General features: G+C 43.7%; 1 protein-coding gene across 4 annotated transcripts; it reads left to right on the top strand.

The window, feature by feature from the left end:
* The first annotated feature begins 13 nt into the window (after window positions 1–13).
* TRMT44 (tRNA methyltransferase 44 homolog) lies at window positions 14–21,810 on the top strand. 4 transcript variants are annotated; one of them, XM_077934519.1, is made up of 11 exons: window positions 14–130; window positions 2,002–2,119; window positions 5,191–5,410; window positions 6,079–6,147; window positions 6,828–6,935; window positions 7,992–8,063; window positions 9,507–9,607; window positions 11,445–11,628; window positions 12,974–13,358; window positions 18,772–18,888; window positions 21,424–21,810. In XM_077934519.1, exons 3-11 carry the CDS (start codon window positions 5,201–5,203, stop codon window positions 21,666–21,668), a joined length of 1,491 nt encoding a protein of 496 aa, XP_077790645.1. In that variant the 5' UTR covers window positions 14–130; window positions 2,002–2,119; window positions 5,191–5,200; the 3' UTR covers window positions 21,669–21,810. The 4 variants fall into 4 exon arrangements, with proteins under 4 accessions (XP_077790645.1, XP_077790643.1, XP_028598835.2 ...); XM_028743002.2 differs by lacking the exon at window positions 14–130 and adding an exon at window positions 149–551; XM_077934517.1 differs by lacking the exons at window positions 14–130; window positions 18,772–18,888; window positions 21,424–21,810 and adding exons at window positions 146–551; window positions 14,024–14,240.
* Window positions 21,811–23,870: the final 2,060 nt, after the last annotated feature.

Genomic DNA, 23,870 nt, shown 5'->3' with positions numbered 1-23,870 from the left:
ATGTTGCTATGACTTCCTCCAAATGGCGCCAAGGGGAAGAGGTTTCTTATCTCTTGCAAGCGACTCCTCCCGGAATATCCCCACGAGCAAGGAAAGCGCGCCGCTCTTGCCCTTTTTCATAGCTCTCTGGGTGAGAAGGAGCGGAAGAGCGGGGCGGGGACAGCTCCTTGGCCGGATGTGACGTCGTCAACCCGCGCCGGCCGCCATGGAGCTGCTGGCGGAGGCCTCCCTGCGGGACTCGGCGCTGCTCCCGGGGGGCTTCTGGGCGGCGGTGGGCGTGTGGCTGGAGAAGCCCCAGGTGGCCAACAAGCGGCTGTGCGGCGCTCGGCAGGACGGGGCTTGGCGGGCCGCTCGGCCCGGGGCAGGCGGGGAGGGGAGCCCCGGCAGGCGGGCGCTGGAGGCCGCGTGCGAGGCCTTCTGCCGCTGCTGCCGCGAGGACTTCGAAGGCCTGGGCCTCGCCGGCCCCGCCGAGGAGGAGCTGGAGGTGGTGCTCCGGACGCTCGTGCCCAAGGCTTGCCCTCCCGCGCCCGCCAGGGAGATGGTCGTCAAAGGTGACTGCGGGGCGGGAGGAGGAGAGGGAGGGATCGGGGCGGCCGCTTCGGCCCTGCCTCGCGCCGGCTGCGGCTTCCCAGAGCGAGCTCGGACCTTGGGCGGGTTGAGGGGCAGTCAGATTTTCCGCCATGGGAGGCTAATAATAATGATAATAATAATTTATTATTTATACCCCGCCCATCTGGGCAGCTTCCAATCGAGTGTTAAAAACAATACAGCATCAGACATTAAAAGCTTCCCTTAACAGGGCCGCCTTCAGTTGTCTTTTAAAAGTAAAATAGTTGTTTATTGACATCTGCTGGGAGGGCGTTCCACAGGGCAGGCGCCACCACCGAGAAGGCCCTCTGCCTAGTTCCCTGTAACCTCACTCCTCTCAGCGAGGGACCTCAGTGTCCGGGCTGGATGATGGGGGCAGAGACGTTCCTTCAGGTATACAGGAGCCACTTTGTGAGGAGCAAGCGGAGAACCCTAAGGGCTTGTCCACAGTTCCACTTGGCCTGTGCCTAGAAAGCACAGGTCTGAGCAGTTTCCCGTTTGGCCCACCACTTCCCCCAGGAAAACTTGCTCTTTGCTGCTGAATTGGGAGCAGTCGTCCATCCGCAGAAAATCCAGTTGACGTTTGCTCTGATTCAGCGGTAAAAAGCGGGTTTCTTGGGGCGGGTGGAAGCAATGTGGCAAGCGGAAGTTTGGGTGAGCCCTAGCTTTGTCCAAAGTGGCCCAAAGCAAAGAGAAAACATTCAGAACATCAAAAATGAAAAGTATTGGATATGTATATCTCTCTCTCTCTCTCTCTCTCACACACACACACACACAGAGAGAGAGAGAGAGAAAGTCAGTAAATTCAAAAATCAGCTATGTGCTTGATCTTGGTGGGCAGAGACACCTTATTACTACAGTGGTACCTCAGGTTACATGCGCTTCAGGTTACAGACTCCGCTAACCCAGAAATAGTACCTCAGGTTAAGAACTTTGCTTCAGGATGAGAACAGAAATTGCATGGCGGCGGCAGCGGGAGGCCCCATTAGCTAAAGTGGTGCTTCAGGTTAAGAATGCACCTCCGGAACGAATTAAGTATGTAACCAGAGTTACCACTGCATAGGCAATGGCTTCCTTGTGTCAGTGTGGCTCCGCTAACTAGCAGCACTGTGTATTTCTATGTTCAACGCAGGTGGGAAATTAAGCATTGGGCCTTGCTAGGAAAGGGCTTGAGCATCAAATGGCAAGAGCCTTCACAGCCATCCACAATAGGGTGTTGGCCTGCTTACAATGTTATTGTAAAGGTTGCAGCAATGTGATGCAATATAATGCTGCAATATGATGCAGTATAATGCTGGCCTGCTTACAATGTTATTGTAAAGGTTGCAGCAATATGATGTATGCTACGTAAGTCTGAAACACTACTCTGTTTCCCAAAGGTAAATAAAACCTACTGTTGTAAAATATTTACAGATATATTTAATGGGACCGTAACTTTTTTGCCATTGGTACAAACCCATGACGGGAAATACAAGATCAAGAAGAGCAATATTTATCAAGTTCGACTTCTGCATACACAAGACAATGAATGGTGGGTGCTGAGAAGATTTTTCGCTCTTTGGAATGTATTTGTCATGTGGAATTATTACGGTGTGTGTGGTGGCTAGATTATAACATTTTTGGAAATTTATGAAACCATTAAATAAAAATCATGCACACCCAACTTAACACATTGAAATATAAGCAGTTGACTGCTTCCTGACACACCTAAACCTATTTCACTACTTTGGTAGCATAAAAAGCATTTATAACTGAGGTGGCATACAGGCAACTCCCCATTTATGTGTGGGTTCAACTGCAGGTCTATCCTCTTCTGGGGCTGAAAACAGCGTATGTGTCAGCAGTCACGCATCACTTAAGCGCACAGAAAATAATTGCCACCTGTATATAATTTTTACTATTTAGCCTATATATGAAATTTAAAAAGCAGTCCTATCTCTGTATGTTTACTCAGACTTACCCTGATATATGGAGTGTTTCCCAGTTGTACACATAGGACTGCAGCCTCAAAAGTATGGAGGCCCAAATTAAGGCAAGCAAATTCATGAATACTCCCAATCCTAGAGAAAGAGTGCTCCAAACTTCTGCACGGTGCTACAATAAAATTTATTTATACCAAAATTGTCTCCTGCTGTCATGGTATTAATGGCAGAGCACAGCATATTACTTGTGGAAAATAAACACCCTTAAATGCTAGTATGCAAAGCAGTAATATAGTAAGCCCACAACTTGCATAGGAGTTGCATTCCAAGGGTTTGTCTGCAAAGGCAAAACTTTGCAAAGTCCAGAAGACCCCTGGAACCACCCCTGTGTGACTGCATTACTAGGTTCTGAAAAGGTTTGAGGCCTCTGGAAGGCTGTGGGAGCCTCCCATGAGATCCAGTAAGCAAGGTGGTGGGCTTAAAAGCCCTTTTCGGGCAGGAAAATCTGGCACAGGAAAAGCTTTTTAAGTAATCTGTCTTGCTTACCCAGCTCCAGGGAGGTCATGCAAGATCTAATGAGGCCTTTTGAGATCTTGAGATGGCCCATTCCGACCCGTGATAGAAACTCAGCTAATTTCGAACATTGCTTCTGACGCTTTCCCCTGCTCTCCATTTATTAATTTTTCTGCCACTCATTCAAAGCTGCAATCGCATAAGTAAATCATGTGTAAGTTGCAGCTCTGTGGTACCATAAATACTAGCATCTGTAATCAGAATCTGTTTCTCTATGCTTAATAACTTGTGATCCTGAATCCGAGGCTTCATTTTTATCTCCATGGATGGCAAAAAAAGTTGAGTTTTGCACAGATGGGACCAATGTTTCTATCACATCTTGGTTATATCATTTGGTGTGAGAATTCTAAACATGGGTCAGTTTATTTCATGTGGAGGAGTCTGAAGCATGTACATAACAGGAGTCAGAGGCTCCATCACACAGATCTAAGTGTATATCTCTACAGAATACACAGAACTACAGGCGTCCCACACTTACGTGAGGGATACGTTACGGGCCCCCACATGAATAAGTGAAAATTGCATAAGTGGGAAGCACCTCTAAAAAGCCTCCAAATGCTATTCCTGCCCCCGCTCCCCCCCCCCCCCGCTCTCTCTCCAATCAACTCTCCTTTCAACTAGAAGCTCCACCGGCTGGAGGACATATGGAAAAGTGGCTGCAGCTGCTGCGCTACCACCTGCGTCAGCTGCTAGGCCTAAATGAAGCCCCACTGTGCCTCCAGTGTCTGGAGCTTCCACCGTCACTGAAGTCCTCTTTGGGCTCTTACCATTTCCTGGTTTGAATCTATTTCCAGACCCCAAACGTCTACACGGTCATGCGCAAATCAATTGCGCTTAAGTTGGATGCCTGTATCATTCTATAATGTTGTAGATTATTTTACCTAAAACTCTTCCTGCAACACATTCTTTGAGAGTGTAAACCGTTGTCTTAAAAAGGATTTCACTAAAACGAAATTTTTTATCGTCCTAATTTATCAGTTTTATCACTGGAGGGCAAGGTGACATTTCCTCTCTCCTCCCCCCCCCCCTTGTTTTCCTCATAGACCTCTGAATCTATTACCCAGACAGCTAACTTGGGAAAAAATATTTCTTCAAAGTTTATTGAATTTTTCCATTAATGTGGTTCAGTTATGCCAAGCTTCTCTTTAAAAATAGCCAGCCTAAAACTTAAAATTGCATTTAATAGAAATTAGGAAGGTTGGACCCAGCCATGATGACATAGACCTTCTTTACGGCCAGATTGGTTTTGCTGCAATGTGTTTTGCATGGGGAAGTCCATGGAAACATAACCTCTGGCCACCTTTTAAATCCCTAAGTGGTTTGGGCCCATGGTAGCTAAAGGACCATTTCTTTCCGATACGAGTCTGACCCTTCAGGGTCTAAAGGGGCGGCTGTTCTTTACATTCCCAGGAAAGTGAAGGCATGATTGCTTGGGATGCCAGAGATCGTATTCTCTATGGCTATTCCCAAACTGGAATTCCCTTTTCCAGGAAATTTGGTTGACCTCCTTTCTTCCAGTCTTGTGGTCAAACATTTTTCCAGCAGGTGTTTGGCCTTGTCAGACTGAGTAGTTTTTAAGAGACCAGTCCTCTGTAGGTTTTGAGGTTCATCTACTTTTCTTGCCTTTGATCTTCAAGGTTTTATGATTGTATTGATTTGTTTAATGGATTTTGTGGGTGTTTCTAAAAGCATTGTGTCTGCAGTGCGAGAGCAGGGTATATATATTTCTATCTAAACTAAGAAAAATAGGTGGCATAAGTCCAGCTTGTCTTGTCTGTCACTTTTCTGCCTTGTCTTCTGATGGGAATGAGCACATACAACATTGAGTAAGGTAGGCTAATTAGGTAGTGTGCTAGGCCCTCAAGTCATCTCAAAACCTATTATCTTTTCTCTTATTTCTTTCCTCCTTTCCTGGAAAGAAAGGTTTAGCTGACAGAGTTAAATTCATGCACCCATACCATAAACATGCAAGAGCCATTCCTCAAAGGCAGCTTCCTGTTTTTGATACCTGATCATTCATAGTCAGACACACTGAGCCACAAATGATTTCAAGCACTTTATTATTGAGCAGCTCTGATTTCCTTTTTTCTTTTTTTTAATGTTGAAGGTCTATTTCAATGTTTTCATCACCTCCAGAAAACTACATTTCGGATGGAATTCTGTGCCCTAAAACAACATGGCTTGGAAGTGAACTGCTGCCAAAACTTGCTAAATGGTCCACAGAGACCACAAAACGTGAATTTAAGAACACACTCTCTCTCATTTCTGTTGCTAGATACAGCAAAATTTATCAAGATCTAAAGGAAAAGTACAAAGACATTGTAAAGGTAAAGAGCAGAATGACCAGATAAACTTTTGGCTATTCAATTTTTTATTAAAATGTATGTGACAGTGTTGGTATTTCAAATCTGAATCCATGCTAAAGAAACTTCATTGGAATCTTTCACTCCATATCTAGATATTTATATGGTGGGGAATGTTAGTATTTGTAATATGGCACAGTGATGATCAAAAAGCCTTGCCTTTAGGGATTTTCAAAACAGCTTGCCTCCAAAACATCCCTCGCTCAAAATGCTCCAACCTTGCCAAAGAGGCAAACTGCCATTGCTCAATTCCCGTCTTCTTATTCGTACAACTGGCTCTGTGGACCTACAAAATCTACAAAATGGAATCTACAAAACGGGGCTCTTTCTAGAAAGGCCCACCATTCTGATGAGTTTTCTGTGGGCTGTGTATGTGTGTATATTCCCTGCCCAGAAACCTGTGTCCCCACTGTGGAAGGATCTGTGGATCCTGAATTGGCCTCCACAGTCACTTAGGGACACACCGTTAAGACCATATTCATGGAAGACAATCTTTCTCGGCTACAAGTGATCGCCAGAGAGGGATACTACTATCTACTATGTGTAGATATGTGTGGGTTTTTTGTACGTGTGTGTACAATTCTGAATATTCACAGTTAAATGAATTGTCATTTTTTCTTGTTTACCTGCAGGTATGGCCTGAAGTAACAGATCCAGAAAAATTTGTATATGAAGATGTTGCTATAGCTTCATACCTGCTGGTGCGTGGTGGTAAAAAATATCTCTAAAAATGGAGATTTATCTTTTTTAAAAAAAGAAACAGATTTCACATAGTGCTTGTAAAAGACAAGATGGAATTTTAACAAATGGAAATGTGAATTTGACTTTAAAATGCACAGCTGATATAAAAGTCTGAAATAGAGACAGAAATAATGGTCTCAGCTTGGAAATGCATTTCCAAGGGATGACTGATAATGAGAAGTGATGGCTTTGGGTTTTAAAATATTTGATTTATCATGTGTATGTTATATCTATGAAAAGGAAAAGTACAAAACTCAGTGCACAAAAAGAAGAAAATGCATTGACACACAAGAAGACAAAGCAGTAAGAACTAAGCATTTGTCTTGTGTGTTTATGCATTTTCTTCCTTTTTTGTGCACTGAGCTGTGTTCTTTTCCTTTAAGAGCTATTATTAGTACAGGCAACTCCCAACTTATGTGGGGGTTAATGAAGTCTCTAATCAGAGACTTACATTTCTTAAAGAATGTAGATGGACATTTCTTTATCCTTCTTGTCAAAATAGAATGTAGCCACGTACCCCTGTTGCAAACACCATTAGAAAATCATCTTGATTTCTGTAAACAAGCCTTTTTATAGTTTTCATTAATGCTGGTTTTGCCACCAGTGGTTTTTTAAAAATTGGGTTTTGTCTTTTTCTTAGATCCTTTGGGAAGATGAGAGAGCTGAGAGAGGATTGTCCAAGAAACAGTCTTTTGTGGATCTTGGCTGTGGAAATGGTCTCCTGGTTCACATTTTAAACAACGAGGGGGTAAATAATTTGAAGTTGTCAACTTATTTTATTTCTTTATAAAACATTTATATACTGCTACCTCATTATTGTGAATAACTTCAATATTTTTTATAATACAATACAAGCACACAAAAATTTAAAACTCAAGGCTACAACTAACCATTATAGAAAGATTTTGCTTCAATGTCTGCAACAACCCAGCAGCATAGACAAGTTTTCAGCAGGCATTTAAAGGTTGAAACAGAAGGTGTCTGCTGTTACTTATGCATTCTGCTATATAAGCTGAATTACTACTGGGTTGCTATATCCCTCAGTCCTATGCCTGCCTGCCCAGAGTAAATTTTCTCTCACTTCTGCAATCTCAGGACAATGGTCAGTTGGAGCAGAACGGTTTTCCTGGTAAGGTGGGGAAAAGCAGGTTCTCTGCAGCTGCTCCTTGCCTGGCCGATGGTTGTGGCTCAGGTGGTATTCTATTTGGGATTGAAGGCTCGCAGCCTCTAAATGGGCCTTTGGCTGCTGGCTGAGGCCATAGGGGACGTGGACCTGTTTATTTTTAAATGTATGTGTCTATTTTTGTGTTATGATTTATTTTAAGCTTTTGGAGACCTTTTGGCAGAAAACCAGCTCCCAGATACGTATAATCACTGCTTCAGCCTCTAACAGTGCATAGTATTCTCGAAGGGGCTTCAATAGGGGCATTTCTGTTAACAGGAGACAATGAACTGCAACATTTTGTTGTAGGACTCACATAAACACTGTATAAAAACTTGTCTTAGCGCTGATGAAGTAGAATCAGGCAATACATTGGGACGAGGGGTAAGGTAAAAATATGGTTTTACAATCAGGCATTAGTCCTGTGAGAGTCCCCTACTTTCATTACAAATTGTGCTCCATGTGCTGCCCTGGACTCCTTTAGGAGGAAGCATGGGATATAAATTGAACAAATACCAGAAGAATTTATGCTGATTTCAGGATGTATGGTGGCATTCTGTTCACTGTTTGTATCGTTTTTGGAAGGAGTATCTAAAAAGTAAGGTACCGTTTAACTGATAATTCACACATGGACTCTTTCAGCATCCAGGCAAAGGGATTGATGTCAGAAGAAGAAAAATATGGGATATGTACGGCCCACAGACACACTTGGAGGTATGGTTGAAACATGGGCTTTCTGGATGGAATCTTTATAAACTGCATCTAACTCAGAATTGCCTTTTGCAAACAAGCTCACTTACAGTACAGTCCTGTGCATGATTACAAGGAAGTAACGTTTCATTGAGTTCAGTGAGGTTTATTCCAGGAAAATGGATATAGGATTGCAGCAGAAGGGCAAAAGACCCACAATTTTATGTAAAGCATATCAAAATGTAGCCTAGCCCATTTTGTAAGTCTGTATTTGTGCACAAGATTGTGCAGAGAAAACATTATATCAGCTTCTCTTCTCCACCCCCCCAATTGATTTTGTTGTTAACACTGGATACTTATATTTCGATCTCTCAAACGGAATAAGAGAAGTTAACAGGAGGCAAAGAAGTCTTAGGCTGATCATTTGTAGGGTTTCCACAGAGACCTGATGTTCATATACGTCATAAGGACTCTGTATTACCTGTATCATTTGTAACTGAGCTTTTGTTGTTGCAGTGTTTTATGTTGTAAGCTCTCCTAGTTTCTTTTTAAAGAAGAGTGAGGTAGAAAATTTGTACAATGAAGAAGTAAAAACGAATTAATCCCGCATTCACTTTAATTTGGATTGTTGATTCTTTCTCTCTCTCAGTGTCTCAACCTTCCCCATCAATGGGAGAGAGAGTACCACACAGTAATTGACCTATACATTATGAGAGAATACGTAACATATTAAAATGGTTTAGGGGAAAGGTTGCATTTTATTTCATTTTTAATAGCCTTTGGAATTCGCTATGACCCATTGCATAAAAACATCTTGCTCATAGTATAAGCTGCAATGGATACAGAAAAAGGGGGTGTATTAAACAGTCTTTTTGCCTCAGGTGTGAGGTGGCACTGAAGTGAAGACCCTTTGCCGAAGTGATCAGGAAGAAATCCAGATTTTCTATTTAGTAGGAATGGATGATATGAAAAACCCTATGGGCTACAACCTAGAGTTCTCAAAAGAGATTTTGAGTCTTTAAGGTTTACTACCAAAACTTCTGTTAGAATTTCTCAGAAGGTAAAATAACCTTCAGTTTTCAACTTCCCTCTTGTTTTAAAAGAATAAGCTTAAATACATTTTAATTGTTTTTTTAAATGTGAAAATAAGAGTAGTATAAATGTAGGCTTTGAAACATATAAGAAACGTAAGACTGCAAGGAGATCTCCTGGGTCAGAACAGAGCCTCCTACCCAGTCCAGTATTGTGTTCTCACCATGGCCTCTGGGAAGCCCAGAGAGATGAGTAAATCAAATGGTGAATCATTCTCAAAATGCACAACATCACTAACTCAAGCTATTTTGGAAATGTAATCAAACTGTAAATCTGATGGGGATGGTAATGGATTTCAGTAGTAAAACACTTCTACCAGTTTTGTTTACTTTGTGTGACATGCTGTGTAAAAGACATTGTTTTGCTTCCTTTTAGGAAAATACAGTTAGTCCAGACAATCTGTATCCAGATGTTGACTGGCTGATTGGAAATCATTCTGATGAGCTGACACCATGGATACCTGTAATTGCAGCCAGGTACCAAACCTCAGTGCTTTTAAAAACAAAGTGGACGCTCTTATCTTAGGATGAAGAACCAGTATGGAATTATATATTTACTAATCGCCTTTCTGCCATGGTACATGGAACAAACAAAAACAGAATAAGGATAGTATAAAAATCAGCTATGTCAAAAACAGCAACACACACCACAAAATATGGTTTTTGGGGAGAGGATCTGAGCTGAAGTAATGAAGCCAGTGAGAATGGTAACAAAAGCTTCAGTAAACACCAGACTTGCAGAAATGAACTCCTCTGAAGCCTAGGAAAGTTGGGTTTCTTTAGAACAGGCTTCCTCAACCTCGGCCCTCCAGATGTTTTGAGACTACAATTCCCACCATCCCTGACCACTGGTCCTGCTAGCTAGGGATCATGGGAGCTGTAGGCCAAAAACATCTGGAGGGCCAAGGTTGAGGAAGCCTAATTTAGAACATAATCCAGAGAAAAGAGTAACAGAGGTTTGAGTTTGCTTCAAGGGCCTTGAATGCTTGAAAGGTTCCTCCACATTTGCTGTACACCACGAGAATGTGGCTATTGGTGGGAGGGGGGCAGCCTGGGAAGGGCAGAGAAGCAAACTGAAGCAGTTGCTGAGGGATTGATGTGGAACTGCCAGTGGGTGGGTTGTTTATGGTAATGATCTCTGTGCATTCTATTAATATTTAATTGTTTTAAATGATGTTTTTAGCTATTTCTGTTTTATCTGTAAGCTGCCTTGAGTCCCTGCCAGAAAAAAAGACAGGATATAAAATTTTAAAAATATTATTATTTAAATTCCTGCTTCCTCTTCACCATAAATTCCCAGGGCAGGTTAAACCAGTGTAAAATGCAATATTTAGATGAGCTAAAACCATCTGAAAACAGAAGAATAATAGGTTGAGGTTGGTGGTGATGGGGAGCAGAATTTTTGGTGACGGATAGTAGTGTGAACAGCCACCAGGGGGCAGCAGTCCATTTAGATAAGGTAAAGGTAAAGGTAAAGGTACCCCTGCCCGTACGGGCTAGTCTTGCCAGACTCTAGGGTTGTGCGCTCATCTCACTCTATAGGCCGGGAGCCAGCGCTGTCCGCAGACACTTCCGGGTCACGTGGCCAGTGTGACAAGCTGCATCTGGCGAGCCAGCGCAGCACACGGAACGCCGTTTACCTTCCCGCTGGTAAGCGGTCCCTATTTATCTACTTGCACCCGAAGGTGCTTTTGAACTGCTAGGTTGGCAGATAAGGTATATCAACTCAATTCAGTTTTATTTCTGTATTGGCTGTGGGCCATGAAAGAATACAACATCCTACTTAAAAGAATATCTATATCTTACTGATTATTATAGAAAATGAGTCAAGAAAAGAATATTTAAACGATCCCATTAGCAGTCTACAACTGCAAGGGAAATTGGAGCTTGAGATGGAATAGAATAAAAAGCTTTCGGGAATCTGGTGTCCTTTTAGCTGGAAGCCAGATTCCAGGAAGTCAAGGCTGCCTTGGCTCTTCTATAGTCCAGCTTGCCAGGAAAATGCTCTGACCCAGGCTTCCTCAACCTCGGCCCTCCAGATGTTTTTGGCCTTCAACTCCCATGATCCCTAGCTAGCAGGACCAGTGGCCAGGGATGATGGGAATTGTTGTCTCAAAACATCCGGAGGGCCGAGGTTGAGGAAGCCTGCGCTGACCTTAGACTGCATGGCAGAGTGAAAGGGGAAATAGGAGATCAGCCTGATCTTCATAAACCCTAAACTGTGACACTTCTGTCAAATCCAGGAGGTGCAACAGCTTGTAGATTTTGCATAAGTATTTGCAGATGTAATTTCAATAGATTTCCCTTATTGCAGGTCTTCCTATTCTTGCCGCTATTTTCTGTTGCCTTGCTGCTTCTTTGATTTCTATGGAAAGTACAACCGGAGGCAAAGTAAGAAGACGCAGTATAGAGAGTATCTTGATTTTGTTATGGAAGTGGGATTTGTGTGTGGCTTTCGTGTGGAAGAAGATTGCCTTAGAATTCCTTCAACGAAAAGGGTAACTTCTACATGCATTGTTGTTAATCCATTTTAATTGCTTCATATAGGCTTGGGTTTTAAAAATATATCTTGCTGTAGCCTGGCTGGATCGGTGGTCTTGAAAGTAGTGATGGAAAGCTCTTGCTCCCCCCTTTCTCTCCCCCCCCCCCCCCCCCGTATTTGCACTTCTCCCAGTCAATGTCTAATAATCCTGATGGGTTGGATTTCCCTTGAAAGTAAGGCAGGATAGTGTTTGGTTAAGGAAGGCTGCATAGTCAGAGAGCTAAAAACTGGCAGCATCTTAATAAACCTAGATTGTAGAGCTGTAGCAGTCCTATCAGTGCAATACATTTAGCAACTATCTCATACAGAACAGTTGAGAGCACAGAATCTCACTGGTTTCAAGATGGACTTGAGTTAAATACAGGACACTGAAATTATCCAGACTAATTGGACATTTAAAATATGTTATTATGTTGTGTGTTTTTAATCGCTTGTTGTTTGCTGCCCTGCATTCCTTTGAGAGGTAGGGCAGGATATAAATGCAGTAATTATTAATAAGAATCAATCATGTGGACCCTGCCTAACACTTGCATGGGTGAGGAGCACCAGTCCCCCCCATAAACACCTGTCTGTAGGCAAGTTTTCTTAGTGAGATAGGTGTTGCTTGTCTATAAACGTTTTATACTGCATCCATATGAAGTTGGCATCAAAATGCCAGCCCATAGCACAGTATGTTGTTTTGAACCTTGTAAGCTCAAATCAACTATTGTAAAGCAGGCATCACAGATGGGGCTTTCATGTCATCTAATTCCCCGCTGAACAATGCATCACACTGTAGGCACGTCAGAAATGCAACTTAAAACGATCAAGTTATTACATGGTAGACTTTCAAGGGTTAGGAGGGAGGCTGTTCTCTCTTGGTGGTCCTTTTCTCCTCTGGGTCTTCCACAACCAAAGACCGAATATTAAGACAGGTTGGGCTAGTATCCTGAGGAGTGTTTAGTGGTGAAGTTCTGACTGCATAGTTCCTTATTCTGGGATTGTGGGAGTGGGGGTGAAGCAACTTCCTAGCCCAGTTTGGCTGGTGACTGCTGAGTTTTCCCCATCCCCGAAGCTATAGGCGCTTTAAACAAGAGGATCATGCTCTCTGCTTTGCAGTCATATCTGATGTGCTGAACATTGTCTGATCCAGATTTAATGTGGGAGGATAATACATTGGTTGTTGTTTGGAGGAGAGTGTTGCCTTATGGCCCTATAATACAATAAAATTGAGGCAAGCTGCTTGAGTGGGAGGGTCTCTTTGTTCAGGGCATATAATTTTGTGTTTTGTGTCTAAATGGCATTAATTCTGCTGCTCTTAGGTATGCCTCATTGGGACGTCTAGAACATATCTAGCAACGCAAGGTGCTGTACTTGATGAACAGCGAGCACAGTATATCAGTCGGCGCCAGTCAAACTTCATGGTAGCACCAGATCATCAAACAGATGGATTTCATCAACATGACAGCCTCCCAGCTGCAAGCGATGTCACCATCTGCCCAGCAGCAGATACAAAAGTATCCCAAAAGACAGATGTGGGGAAAGTCCTAATATCTGGATTTCTGCCCAGGGGAAAAGAACAAGTGAGAAACTGTACTACTCTCCCCCAGGATTTGGTAGACAAAGTGGTTTTGAAGGTAGCAAAATTACTGTTAAAGGAAACCAAAGGGAGTCCGCTTGAAATGTCCAACACGTGGAATCGAGGAGGTGAGATTTTCGCTTCATATATTATTTTAAAATGGAAGTTTCCTATAAATTGAAATTGTCTATTATATTTGAATTCACAAACCTCATCTGAAGGATGTTAGAAAGCATTCTGGGTAATCATGCTGAATTCATCATCATACAGAACTGTAAATTGCAGGCACCCATTGTTTTCTAGCAACTCTTAAATATTATGGAGTTTCTGGAATGGAAAAAGTTGACATCCAGTAAGTCATAAAAATATATTGTATTATAATGGCACAGTAAAGGCTTGACACAGACAGCATGCCTGGAAAGAAATTATTCTTTAGATACAGCCCTTTATTAACAAGAGGTTTCTAGGCTTCTCTTGGGCCATAGCCCTCCTTGGGGGCACCCAAATAATGGTAGAATTGCTAATGTTTTGGGGAGAGGGTATTTCTTGGAGATAGGGGAGAAACCAAGAGGGGATTTTTGTAGATGATAAATGTGTGTAATTCTAGTAGAGGAGATGGGGTCATGCTTCATTTCCAGAAGGAGGGGCTGGGGGCCGTGCCTGAGTAATATGTCTGGTGGTGAGCCTGGATTCTTGATTTTAAACGTATGTGGGTGGATAAGTTGTAATTCTTAGCAGTGTGTGAAATGCATTATTCACATGCTCATAAGCAGTTCTTCCTCTTCTATTCTAGGACTTAGCCCAAGTATCATAAACAGATTTTAGGATTCATCCCTGGGAAGCTCAGCAATAAATAGTACTCCGTCCAAGGCTTTGTTTTGTCTGTTTTCAACTTCTTGTTTTTTGTACTGAATAAATGTGAGCATACAGCAGAGAGAAAGTTTTTGGAGACCTTGCCTCAGTTGGTTGAGATGTAACCAATAAATAATGGTTTGATGCTGTGTGGACAAGCCTTGTGCTCTGACTTCCCCTCTTACACCTGACCTAATTTTCTGTTAGTCCAGTTCAGATTCAATGGTCTGTTCACACTATAGATTACCCACTTAGGATGCAACTTTAACTATAGTTACCTAGTGGTTCCAAGATAAGGAAGCCTTTAGCCCTGGCATGTACCACTCCTTGGTTGGCAGGCTGGATCCTCTAGCAAGAACATCACCATGGAGGGGTGTCCATCAGCTTCAGGAGCAGCCCTGCTTGGTTAGGAGCAGCAGGGCTCTAGCATCATTCATATCACATCGTTTGAATTATACTGAGCTTTTGCTTTTCTGAGAGAAAGACACATTTATAGATGATCATTTTATTGCACCGCAGCCCTGAAGTTCTTGGCTCCCCACACTCAGTTTTGCCCTTTCTCCCTCGGAGCAGGAAAGCAACTGGTGCTGAACTAAAGTGTTACTATTCTTTTCTCTCGGCTTCCAGCAGAAGAGAGGTAAAAGGACTGCTTGGTTGCAGAAACCACAGTCTGTCACTTGGCCAGATCCCCTGCTGTTCTTCACACAAGCGGCCATCAGTTTGTCTTGGAGGCACCATTGCTCTCCTCAACAACTAGAGAACACAGATGCTAAGAAAGCAGTGAGAAGTGTTACAAGTGATATCCCCAAAAAGTTTGATGTGTTTCTTTGCTTTATAAACACCAACATGGTTACCAGCCGTTAGATCACCACTTTCCCTGCAGTGATGGTACCTTGGGAAAGGATGGTAGATCTCAGTTTCTCTCTTTAGCAACATCTCTTCCTTCAGTCCTCAGCTTCAAAAGGGGAAGTGTAGCAAGGGCCAGACAGCAGCCCTGAGGGCTGGCGGATCAAGTATCAACGAAAAAGGAGGAAGATGGCACCTCTGGGTCTCCCTTCTTCTCCTGAGTAAGCAGCTCCCCCTTCGCATTCTGAACACTGGGTTGTAATTCAGTATGAGTAAACAACAGAGTTGAGGGTGCATTCTTTTTAAAATCAATAGAGAAATTAATCCAATAGGCCCCATTTATTTCAGTTGAAAACAAATGTTACCATAAGTTCCAAATGGAAATGTGTTTCTCATTTGCCCTTATGTCTGTTTCCCATCTGCTCAGCTTCGCCCCTTGGCCAGAGGATCCTCTTGCTTGTTCCGTTGTCTCCTATAGAAGACCGTAACCTCCCAAGTACACCAATACTTGTAGATTCTCCCTTTTCAGATTTATTGTGCAAATTGTTAAGAGATGTTGTAAATTTACCACGACATCCTTTATTACATTCATGACAGCTAGGAGACATGAGTTTCTCATTAAGTTTCTGTCTGTTCTACCCAAAAGCCTTTTTATGTTGACTATTGCTGCTTTACCACATTTGTAGAATCATAGAACTGTGGAATTGGAAGGGACGCTGAGAGTCATCTAGTCCACTCCCTGCCATGCAGGAATCTCAACTAAAGTATCCATGACAGATGACCATCCGACCTCTGCTTAAAAACCTCCAAGGAAGGAGAGTCCACAAGTTCTTGTAACTTGAATCCATTGGTTGGGTCTTAGGCTTCAAAACGGGAGAAAATAAGCTTGTTCCATCTTCCACATGACAGCCCTTGAGATATTTGAATTAGGGTGTCATAACTCAGTCTCCTTTTTTCCAGGCTAAACATACCCAACTCCCTCAACCATTCGTCATTAGTCTTGGTTTCCAGACCCTTGTTCCTCTTGGTTCCCCTCCTATGCACAGGTTCCAGCTTGCCAGTATTCTTCTTAAATTGTGGCACCCAGAACTGGACACAGTACTTCAGGTGTGGTCTGACCAAGGCAGAAGAAAGTAGTACCATTGTTTCCCTTGATCAGGACTCTATTCTTCTGTTGATATAGTCTAGAATGTTAGCCAGTGGTTTTATTTCCAATATTTTCCTCTCTCCCCCTGGGCCATGATCTTCAACAGGAAGGATGAAAAAACCACCTGTGCCCCAAGGCCCCTTCAGCTTCCTGCCCAGAGTTTCATAGTCCCTTGCCATGTGTCAAAGGCTCTGTCTGGCACTTGTCTGGCACTTGTACCCACGTGAATCAGAAGGAAGGCGTTGCAGTCAGAAGGCTTTATAAAACTTGGCAACTTTTCTGTCCCATTGTGAATCTTTGCACCTGGAAGACAGCACACCTCCCAGGACATCCTCTTAACTCCGCACACTGCTGCCTCTGTCCCTCTCAGTAGTGAGTCACTTATCAAAACCCCACGTCTCTTCCTCCTCTGGGGTGTGGCAAGAATTGTTCTGTGCACTGTACCTTCCACAGCCACCTGTTTTCTGAGGTTTGCAACTGCTGTTCTTGCTCCTCTGGCCCAGAATCAGTGACCGAGGTAAGGGCGCGGAATCAATTTTGCAGCTCCAGTGACACAGCATGGCTCCTGACCGTTCTGCTTCTGTGTGTCAGGCTCCTCCAGAGGGTTGACTCCCCCATTGAGTGACCTTCTTCCTCCCCTAGGGGCACCCCACCTAGATCTCTGTTCCACTCTGGTCTAGTGAGAAATTCCTCCTGTGAATAGTTGGGCCTCAAGTTGCTGTACCTTCTCTTCCAGCAAGGCAGCCAACTTGCACTTCCTGCAGGTGTACCTTTGCACATTCCTAGGCGGGGAGACAAACATGGCACAGGTGTTGCCCATCACTTCAGCAGCTCCTTCGCCATCCATGGCTCTTGGTCCTACATACACCATGAGACAGCACTCCAGGCTCTGCTTCCAGAGACTGCAATAAGCTAAACAGAATAGCTGCTGGCTGCTAATGCCTCTGCCAGCTCACTTGCATTCAATTGATGGTCACATAGTAAGTTAAATGGTAGATTAATAGCAAACCAATTTGTTAGTTTTACCTCTTTGTTCTTGACGTGTTTCTCATAATACTTGCATACATGTTCTGACCCTGTAGAACAAATTTCAAGGAAGTCCTCCATTTCCTTGTAAGCCAAAGGTCACAGGGCAGAGCAAGATTCCCTCAGCACTATTACCATCTGGCAGCACACATCCAGAAATGACCAGAACCACTGTAAGCCCTCTAAGCCCAACGATGATAGGCAATCCAGAAGGATACCATGACTGATGGTCTTGAAAGTCTCCAAAGGGTCTAGAAGAACTAACTCTTCTTCTCTTTGCCCTCTCCTTGCATCCATTCTATGACATAAGTCATCCACCGCAGCAGTCAAGGCCATTTCTCTTTCAGACGTAGGCCTCAAGCTAATCAAAATAATCAGCAGCATGAAAAGTTTATGGTGTTACAAAGTCAAAACCCACACCAATACCTTGCTGAAGAATGACCAATGGCACAAGATCTGAATTTAGCCTTTTGAAAGGAGTGGCTTCACAACTACCATCTTAAAGCCCCAAAACCAAAGTCCAGACTTCCACTCTTGATTTTACTGATTTAACCAGACAAGGTGGGCAGGGAGCCAGCAAACAGGTGGCAGGGCTTCAAGAACACTGCTAGACAGAATGTTGGTCCTGTCCACCTGTGACTCTTATCCAGGTCATCATGGGTGTGAGTGAATTTATCTGGGAAATGCTTAGCAAAATGGTCACAGCAACTCTTTGAAGGCTTCAGGTGGTACTCAGAAGACCCTTTACCACTTTCAAAAGTTGTGCTGGATAACACTTCCAGGTGACAAAATAGTAAAACCTCTTAACCACCATCACTGTATTGACATTATATAACTGGGCAACATGTTGAAACCATTCTCGTTGTGCACATCAACTTTACCAATGCAACACACATTCCATCTTGAAATGAAGCATTTTCATTGAAACCTTAGACAGGATACATTCACAGGGATATGTTTGATGCTTCACCACCAGTTATATCTCTTTTCTCCATATACCACTTTCTGTAGTCAGCATGCAAGATGAGGCCACAGACAGTGTTATTATACTGCACAGGGAGTTTTGAATACCCTTTTTTTGGTCAAAGCTCAGCATCCTGTCATCACTTGCACAATAAGCATAGTGGTCCACAGACAGTTGTATAGAAAGAAGTGGATTGTTTAATGTTGATATACATCGTAGCAGCTTAGGCACGTGAATTTGGAAGTTCTGCAACCATCAAAATTATAATAAGTACGTATGAAAATTACAGAAAGTAGATTCCTTCAAATGGCAGTAGTAGCTACATGGCTCTGTATTGGTCAGAGCTCTTGTCTTATACAGGATGATAACTTAGCTAATGGATGCACAACCTCCAATTCTGAGTGCACAAACCTTGTGTCCGAGGAACAACTGACCTCTTAAAAGAGCAACTTACTGCTTAAAAGTAGTAGCTAAATATGCTGATGCACACATGGCCAGTGAGAGCATCTTCCTTTAGTGCCTCTTACAGCAAAATGAAGCATGCAGACTGGAGGCACAGGGTGTAATTTGTTCTATTTGCCTACATAGACAAGGGTGTTTTCCATAGCACTCTTAAGAGTAGTGGCCTGCTGTTCTCAGAAGCTCAGAACTGAAAATAAGGCTGAGGGTTAGCAATTACTTTACATAAATATATTGTTTTCTGCAGAGAGTCTCCCCCTGAGTGAAATTGCAGAGCATTTGGACAAGGACACTTTAAAAAGGCTGAAGAATGAGTATGGAGGCCTCCAGACCTTACTTAGAAACAATCATCAAGTGTTTGAAGGTAAGGACCAGGTTTGTTCAGTGACTGGTAGTCTCTTAAATGTTGGTTTAAGTATGTGGAAGATGAACGATCTTGGTCTAAGGACTGCTTCGCCTCTGTCACAAGCATGTTGGGTATTGGATTCAAACAAGAGCAGAGGTGTAGCTGGGGGGCGGGGGGGCACTGGGTGCCATACCATGGGGGGGCACTTACTGTCCCTGAGCCATGCATCTCTTTTGGGACTGATGCAGTGGCTTGGGCACCTGTAGGCTCCACGCTACTCAAAAAAGCAATGCGGGCCTGCAGGGTGCCAGAGTGGAATGGGGCTCGGGCACCGGGATTCTGGCATGCCCTGCCCTGCCCTGCCCTGCCCTGCGGGCGCCTCGCCCTAGGTGCCCAAGTGGCTAGCTATGCCGCTGAACAGGAGTGTAGGCTTCCTAGGAGTCCTGAAGCTGTAAACTTGGTCTTGGTTCCACATCATATCTGCTCCTCTCCAGCCATGGCTTAATAATAATTTTATTATTTATACCCTGCCCATCTGGCTGGGTTTCCCCAGCCACTCTGGGCGGCTCTCAACAAAATATTAAAAACATGATAAAACATCAAACATTAAAAACGTCCCTAAACAGGGCTGCCTTCAGATGTCTTCTAAAAGTCAGGTGTTTATTTATTTCTGATGTGAGGGTGTTCCACAGGGCGGGCGCCACCACCAAGAAGGCCCTCTGCCAGGTTCCTGTAACTTCACTTCTTGCAGGGGGGGTAGTGCCAGAAGGCCCTCAGAGCTGGACCTCAGTGTCCGGGCAGAACGATGGGGTGGAGACGCTCCTTCAGGTATACTGGGCGGAGGCCGTTTAGGGCTTTAAAGGTCAGCACCAACACTTTGTTGTTGATAATTATACCTTCACAAGCTCATGGGTGAGGATTGTGGATCATGGCAGGAATGAAGTAAATCTACCTTGGAAACTTAGCTCAACAGATCCAGGCAGACTGCAGTAATTTAGTCAAGATACAACTTGAGAAGATAAGTCTTTATGGTACAGGATGGGAGTTCTTAGTGGAGATAATATGCTTTTTCAGTGCTGATGCCTAGCAGAAAATATTTTTCTAATTTGATGCATCAGTATGTAGCTAATATCAAATTTGCCTTTTTTAATTGTAATACTGTACTTCATTAAGTATTTGTTTACTTCCCCTCCAAGGCATCTCACAAATTAGCTAGAAAATATATAGTAAAAATATTTTAGGATGCATTGTATTCTCTTTTTCTCTCTTTTTTATTTAAAAAAACAATGTTTAGAAAAGTAAAGTATTTTTAGTTGTAATTAACATTTCCTGATAATGCAGGAGAGTATTCTATTTACAATAATTCCTCGATAGATTAGATGGGCCTGTCTGTCACTCATCCTGAGAGATAGCAACTCCCAGTTTAGTTTGGTTTTCTGATTGGAAAGGCAGAGTGTTCCAGATTTCCCCCTGCCTCCTTCCTCATAATGTGGAATATATAGCTTTATATAGCTTATACTTTCTTATGTGTGGGCTGAAACTGGGTAATGGTGAATTAAGAGCACTGCAAGCACCACAGGGACACAAGGATAGACTCTCCAGGATTTCAAACAGGCATATTTTCCAGCCCTTTGTTGTTGTTGTTTAGTTGTTTAGTCGTGTCCGACTCTTTGTGACCCCATGGACCAGAGCACGCCAGGCACTCCTGTCTTCCACTGCCTCCCGCAGTTTGGTCAAACTCATGCTGGTAGCTTCGAGAACACTGTCCAACCATCTCATCCTCTGTCGCCCCCTTCTCTTTGTGCCCTCCATCTTTCCCAGCATCAGGGTCTTTTCCAGGGAGTCTTCTCTTCTCATGAGGTGGCCAAAGTACTGGAGTCTCAGCTTCAGGATCTGTCCTTCCAGTGAGCACTCAGGGCTGATTTCCTTCAGAATGGATAGGTTTGATCTTCTTGCAGCCCATGGGACTCTCAAGGGATTGAACTTGTGTCCTTTTGGCATGCAAAACATTCTGTACCACCGAGCAGTTTATGTTAAGTATGCTCATGCACAAGGGAAGTTTTCCCCAGCTCCTTTTTTAAAAAAACAAAAACAAAAGCTGAGCATTTGAATTCAGCTTGAGATGCATTACAGAAACTGAGTTCATGTTGAAGGCACAAGTTCTTTGATTTTAATTTTTTTGGGGATTTTTCTTTCCCCCGATCTTTTATTAGCAGAATGTTGGTACCTGTAACCCATTTGAGTTCTTCTATATTACCATTCATATGCTTGCAGATGAAATGTAGTTTTTTCCATCCAAATATATATTTAGATTTTACACGCCGGCCTCATTCACATGTATTGCCAAGCCAAATGATGCCCATTTTGCTTCTCCCCCAGCTAAGCTAAGGGTTGTGGCACCTCAGAGACTAGCAAATCTCACATGCATATTTGTCGTGTTTAAATTTACTCACCCAAATTTCTTGTGGTTCTTATTCTGGCACTAATTCTTGTAACCCTTTGTTAATATTCGGGTCTGTGTGTTTCTCTCTCCTTTCCCTCCCCACCCTTCAGTTCTAAATGGGAAAGTTCATATTCGTGACTGGAGAGAATGGAAACCACCAAGGAAAAACAAGCCTGGCAAGCAGCTTAAGCAAAGACTTCCTTCTAAAGCACTTAAAACGCGCCTGTGTTGGTTTCACATCCACCATCCTCAGGGCTGTCCGTTGTCTTCTGAACTCTGTTGTTATGCTCATGGGAGTGAGGAGTTGAAGCCATCTCTGAAAACAGCGACAAACGATAAAGGATTTGGGAGTTAAACTTGTGCTACTTGGATGGATTTCTGATGGAATTTCATGTACATTGATTGTACAGTGGTGACATTTATGTTTTGTTCCACCTTATGTCTGCTCTTCTCTGAGAATCCCCTCTGTGGTAAGAGAATAAAGGTTTTTAAATCTCTTCTTGGCAGGATCCATGGTTGGGTGGTCGATGTGCTTTCCTCACAATACGAAAGTCCATTGGTCTGTTGAATTTCAACCTTGATAGTCTTCTGAATTCTCTGAATAACTCAGAAGTTATAGTTTATAGTGTTCATTTTGTTTCAATCATATCTCAGAACAACCTTGAGCCAAATCTGCCTCTGAAATTACATATCTGATGGGCAAATGTCACTGTATGACTTTGCGCTGCTGTCTCAAACACATCCAGGCACATATTCTTTTACATGTTTGGTGTAATGAAAAGAACACAGAATGAATCATTTTTGTTTCTGTGAAAGAGGAAGGGGAGAAGAGTTTTGATATATAAGCTCTGAAGACTTGTCAGTGCGAGGGAGGCACAGATCTGAGCTTTCCTGAGCTACGTCCTGTAATTTCCTTTTGGACATATGCGCCGCTTTGTTATCCTGCCCTGATTTCCATTTAAACAAGGTGAGCTAACCTGTTTTGGGCAGAGGACCACATTCACCCATGACACACCTACCCGCTGTGGGTTTGCACATTAAAGTAGTTGGGGGTGGGGAACCTTTTTAATAAACTGACAAAATGGGGAAGGGGGCTTGGGGTCAGCACTATACTTTGACAATTCTAAACCTCACACTAATAGGGTTTCAGCACTTTGGAGACCTGAATCTTAGTCTACTTCCTTCACAAATAAATAAAACTTTTACTGTTTGTGTCTGTTGTATTACGCTGCTTGTGGGGAGCCATGTTACAGAACCTTGAAGTCCCTAACATAAAAGTAGGCTGTGTTTCTACAACAAAAAATGCTGATAAACTGAAGCTTTATTCAGGTAACTACTTTGTCTTGGGGGGGGGGGTAGACTCTAGCCCAGGCATAGGCAAACTCGGCCCTCCAGATTTTTGGGACAAAACTCCCATCATCCCTACCTAACAGGACCAGTGGTCAGGGATGATGGAAGCTGTAGTCCCAAAACATCTGGAGGGCCGAGTTTGCCTATGCCTGCTCTAGCCTGCTCTATTTGGCGTTACTCTTCCTGAAAAGATCACATTCAGAACTTGACCAGTTTCCCTTTTGGCAGTTCTAACTTCCCAGGAAGGGGCATGAGCAAGGAATGCTGAGATGGGGCAATATTTAACTTCCTGTGACTCATGGAGATCATCTGGTCCCAGAAAAGCAGCTCCCCCACAGCTCTGTGACTGACTGACTTCTTGTGTGGAGAAAGGAAAGAGGCTGGTTGGAGGCTAGAGCTTTTAAGAGGGAAAAAGGGGCAAGCCTGTACCATTTCCCCTAAAGAGCTCCTGAGGCTCAATGGTCTGTCACCTGGACAGTGGTCTGTCCACGCAGAACAGTTGGATGCTGCAGAAACTGAATGTGTCAAAACTTAGTAAGAAGAACCTCAGAATGGGCATGAGAGAAATGTGCACCAATGTACCCCGCTCCCCAATAAGGCCATGCCATTTGAGGCTATTCCAGGAGAGGGAAAAGCCACCTTTGTTCCCTTCTACATTCCAGGACCCCTCCCTGCTAAATAGCAATGAAGCCCTCTAGTTTGGGGCTGGTATCCTTAAACAAGGTCGCCAGAACAGAGCTTCTGTTCCAGGTTGGCGTGGCTGGATCCCCGAACAGGTGCGCCGTTGCCGCCTTGCCTTCTACCTTTCCACGACTTGAGCGCTAAGCGAAGAGTTGGGGGAGGCTGGCCGAAAGATGCCTTGATCCTGGGTCTTGACCCACGTGCAGGTCGGGGGTGGGGGTGGGGGGCTGGCTTTGAAGCATCGGTGCACTAGCAGCTGCTGCAGCAAACGTGCTGCTGGGGTCTTGCTCGCTCAGGGAGAAGGAGGAGGGGGCCGTCCCTGGAGAGGCCAGATCTGGCAGGATGTGCGCGCCTGGCGGAGAAAGGAGCCCCCCACCCCCCGCTTCCTCCCCATTCCCCTTCCCAGCCCGAGGCTCCTATAAATCTGTTTTTCCACCCAGGAATACCAGCCGCTGTAACCCGATCCCCGCGCCGTATATCCCATAATACGCGGGCGCGCACTTGCAGCGCGCTCGGTCCCTTCGCG

Source organism: Podarcis muralis, chromosome 9 (assembly GCF_964188315.1).
Source record: "Podarcis muralis chromosome 9, rPodMur119.hap1.1, whole genome shotgun sequence".
In the NCBI taxonomy this organism is placed as follows: domain Eukaryota; kingdom Metazoa; phylum Chordata; class Lepidosauria; order Squamata; family Lacertidae; genus Podarcis; species Podarcis muralis.
Note: the sequence above shows the minus strand (reverse complement) of the source record. Positions and strands in the feature narration are given on the sequence as shown.

What these genes read in the sequence shown, in the direction of transcription:
- TRMT44 (XM_028743002.2), top strand. Translation starts at nt 206, where the DNA reads ATGGAGCTGCTGGCGGAGGCCTCCCTGCGGGACTCGGCGCTGCTCCCG. An exon ending in CATACACAAGACAATGAATG is followed by an intron (nt 2,120 to 5,190) that starts GTGGGTGCTGAG and finishes TTAATGTTGAAG; the next exon opens with GTCTATTTCAATGTTTTCAT. An exon ending in CAATCATCAAGTGTTTGAAG is followed by an intron (nt 18,889 to 21,423) that starts GTAAGGACCAGG and finishes CCCACCCTTCAG; the next exon opens with TTCTAAATGGGAAAGTTCAT.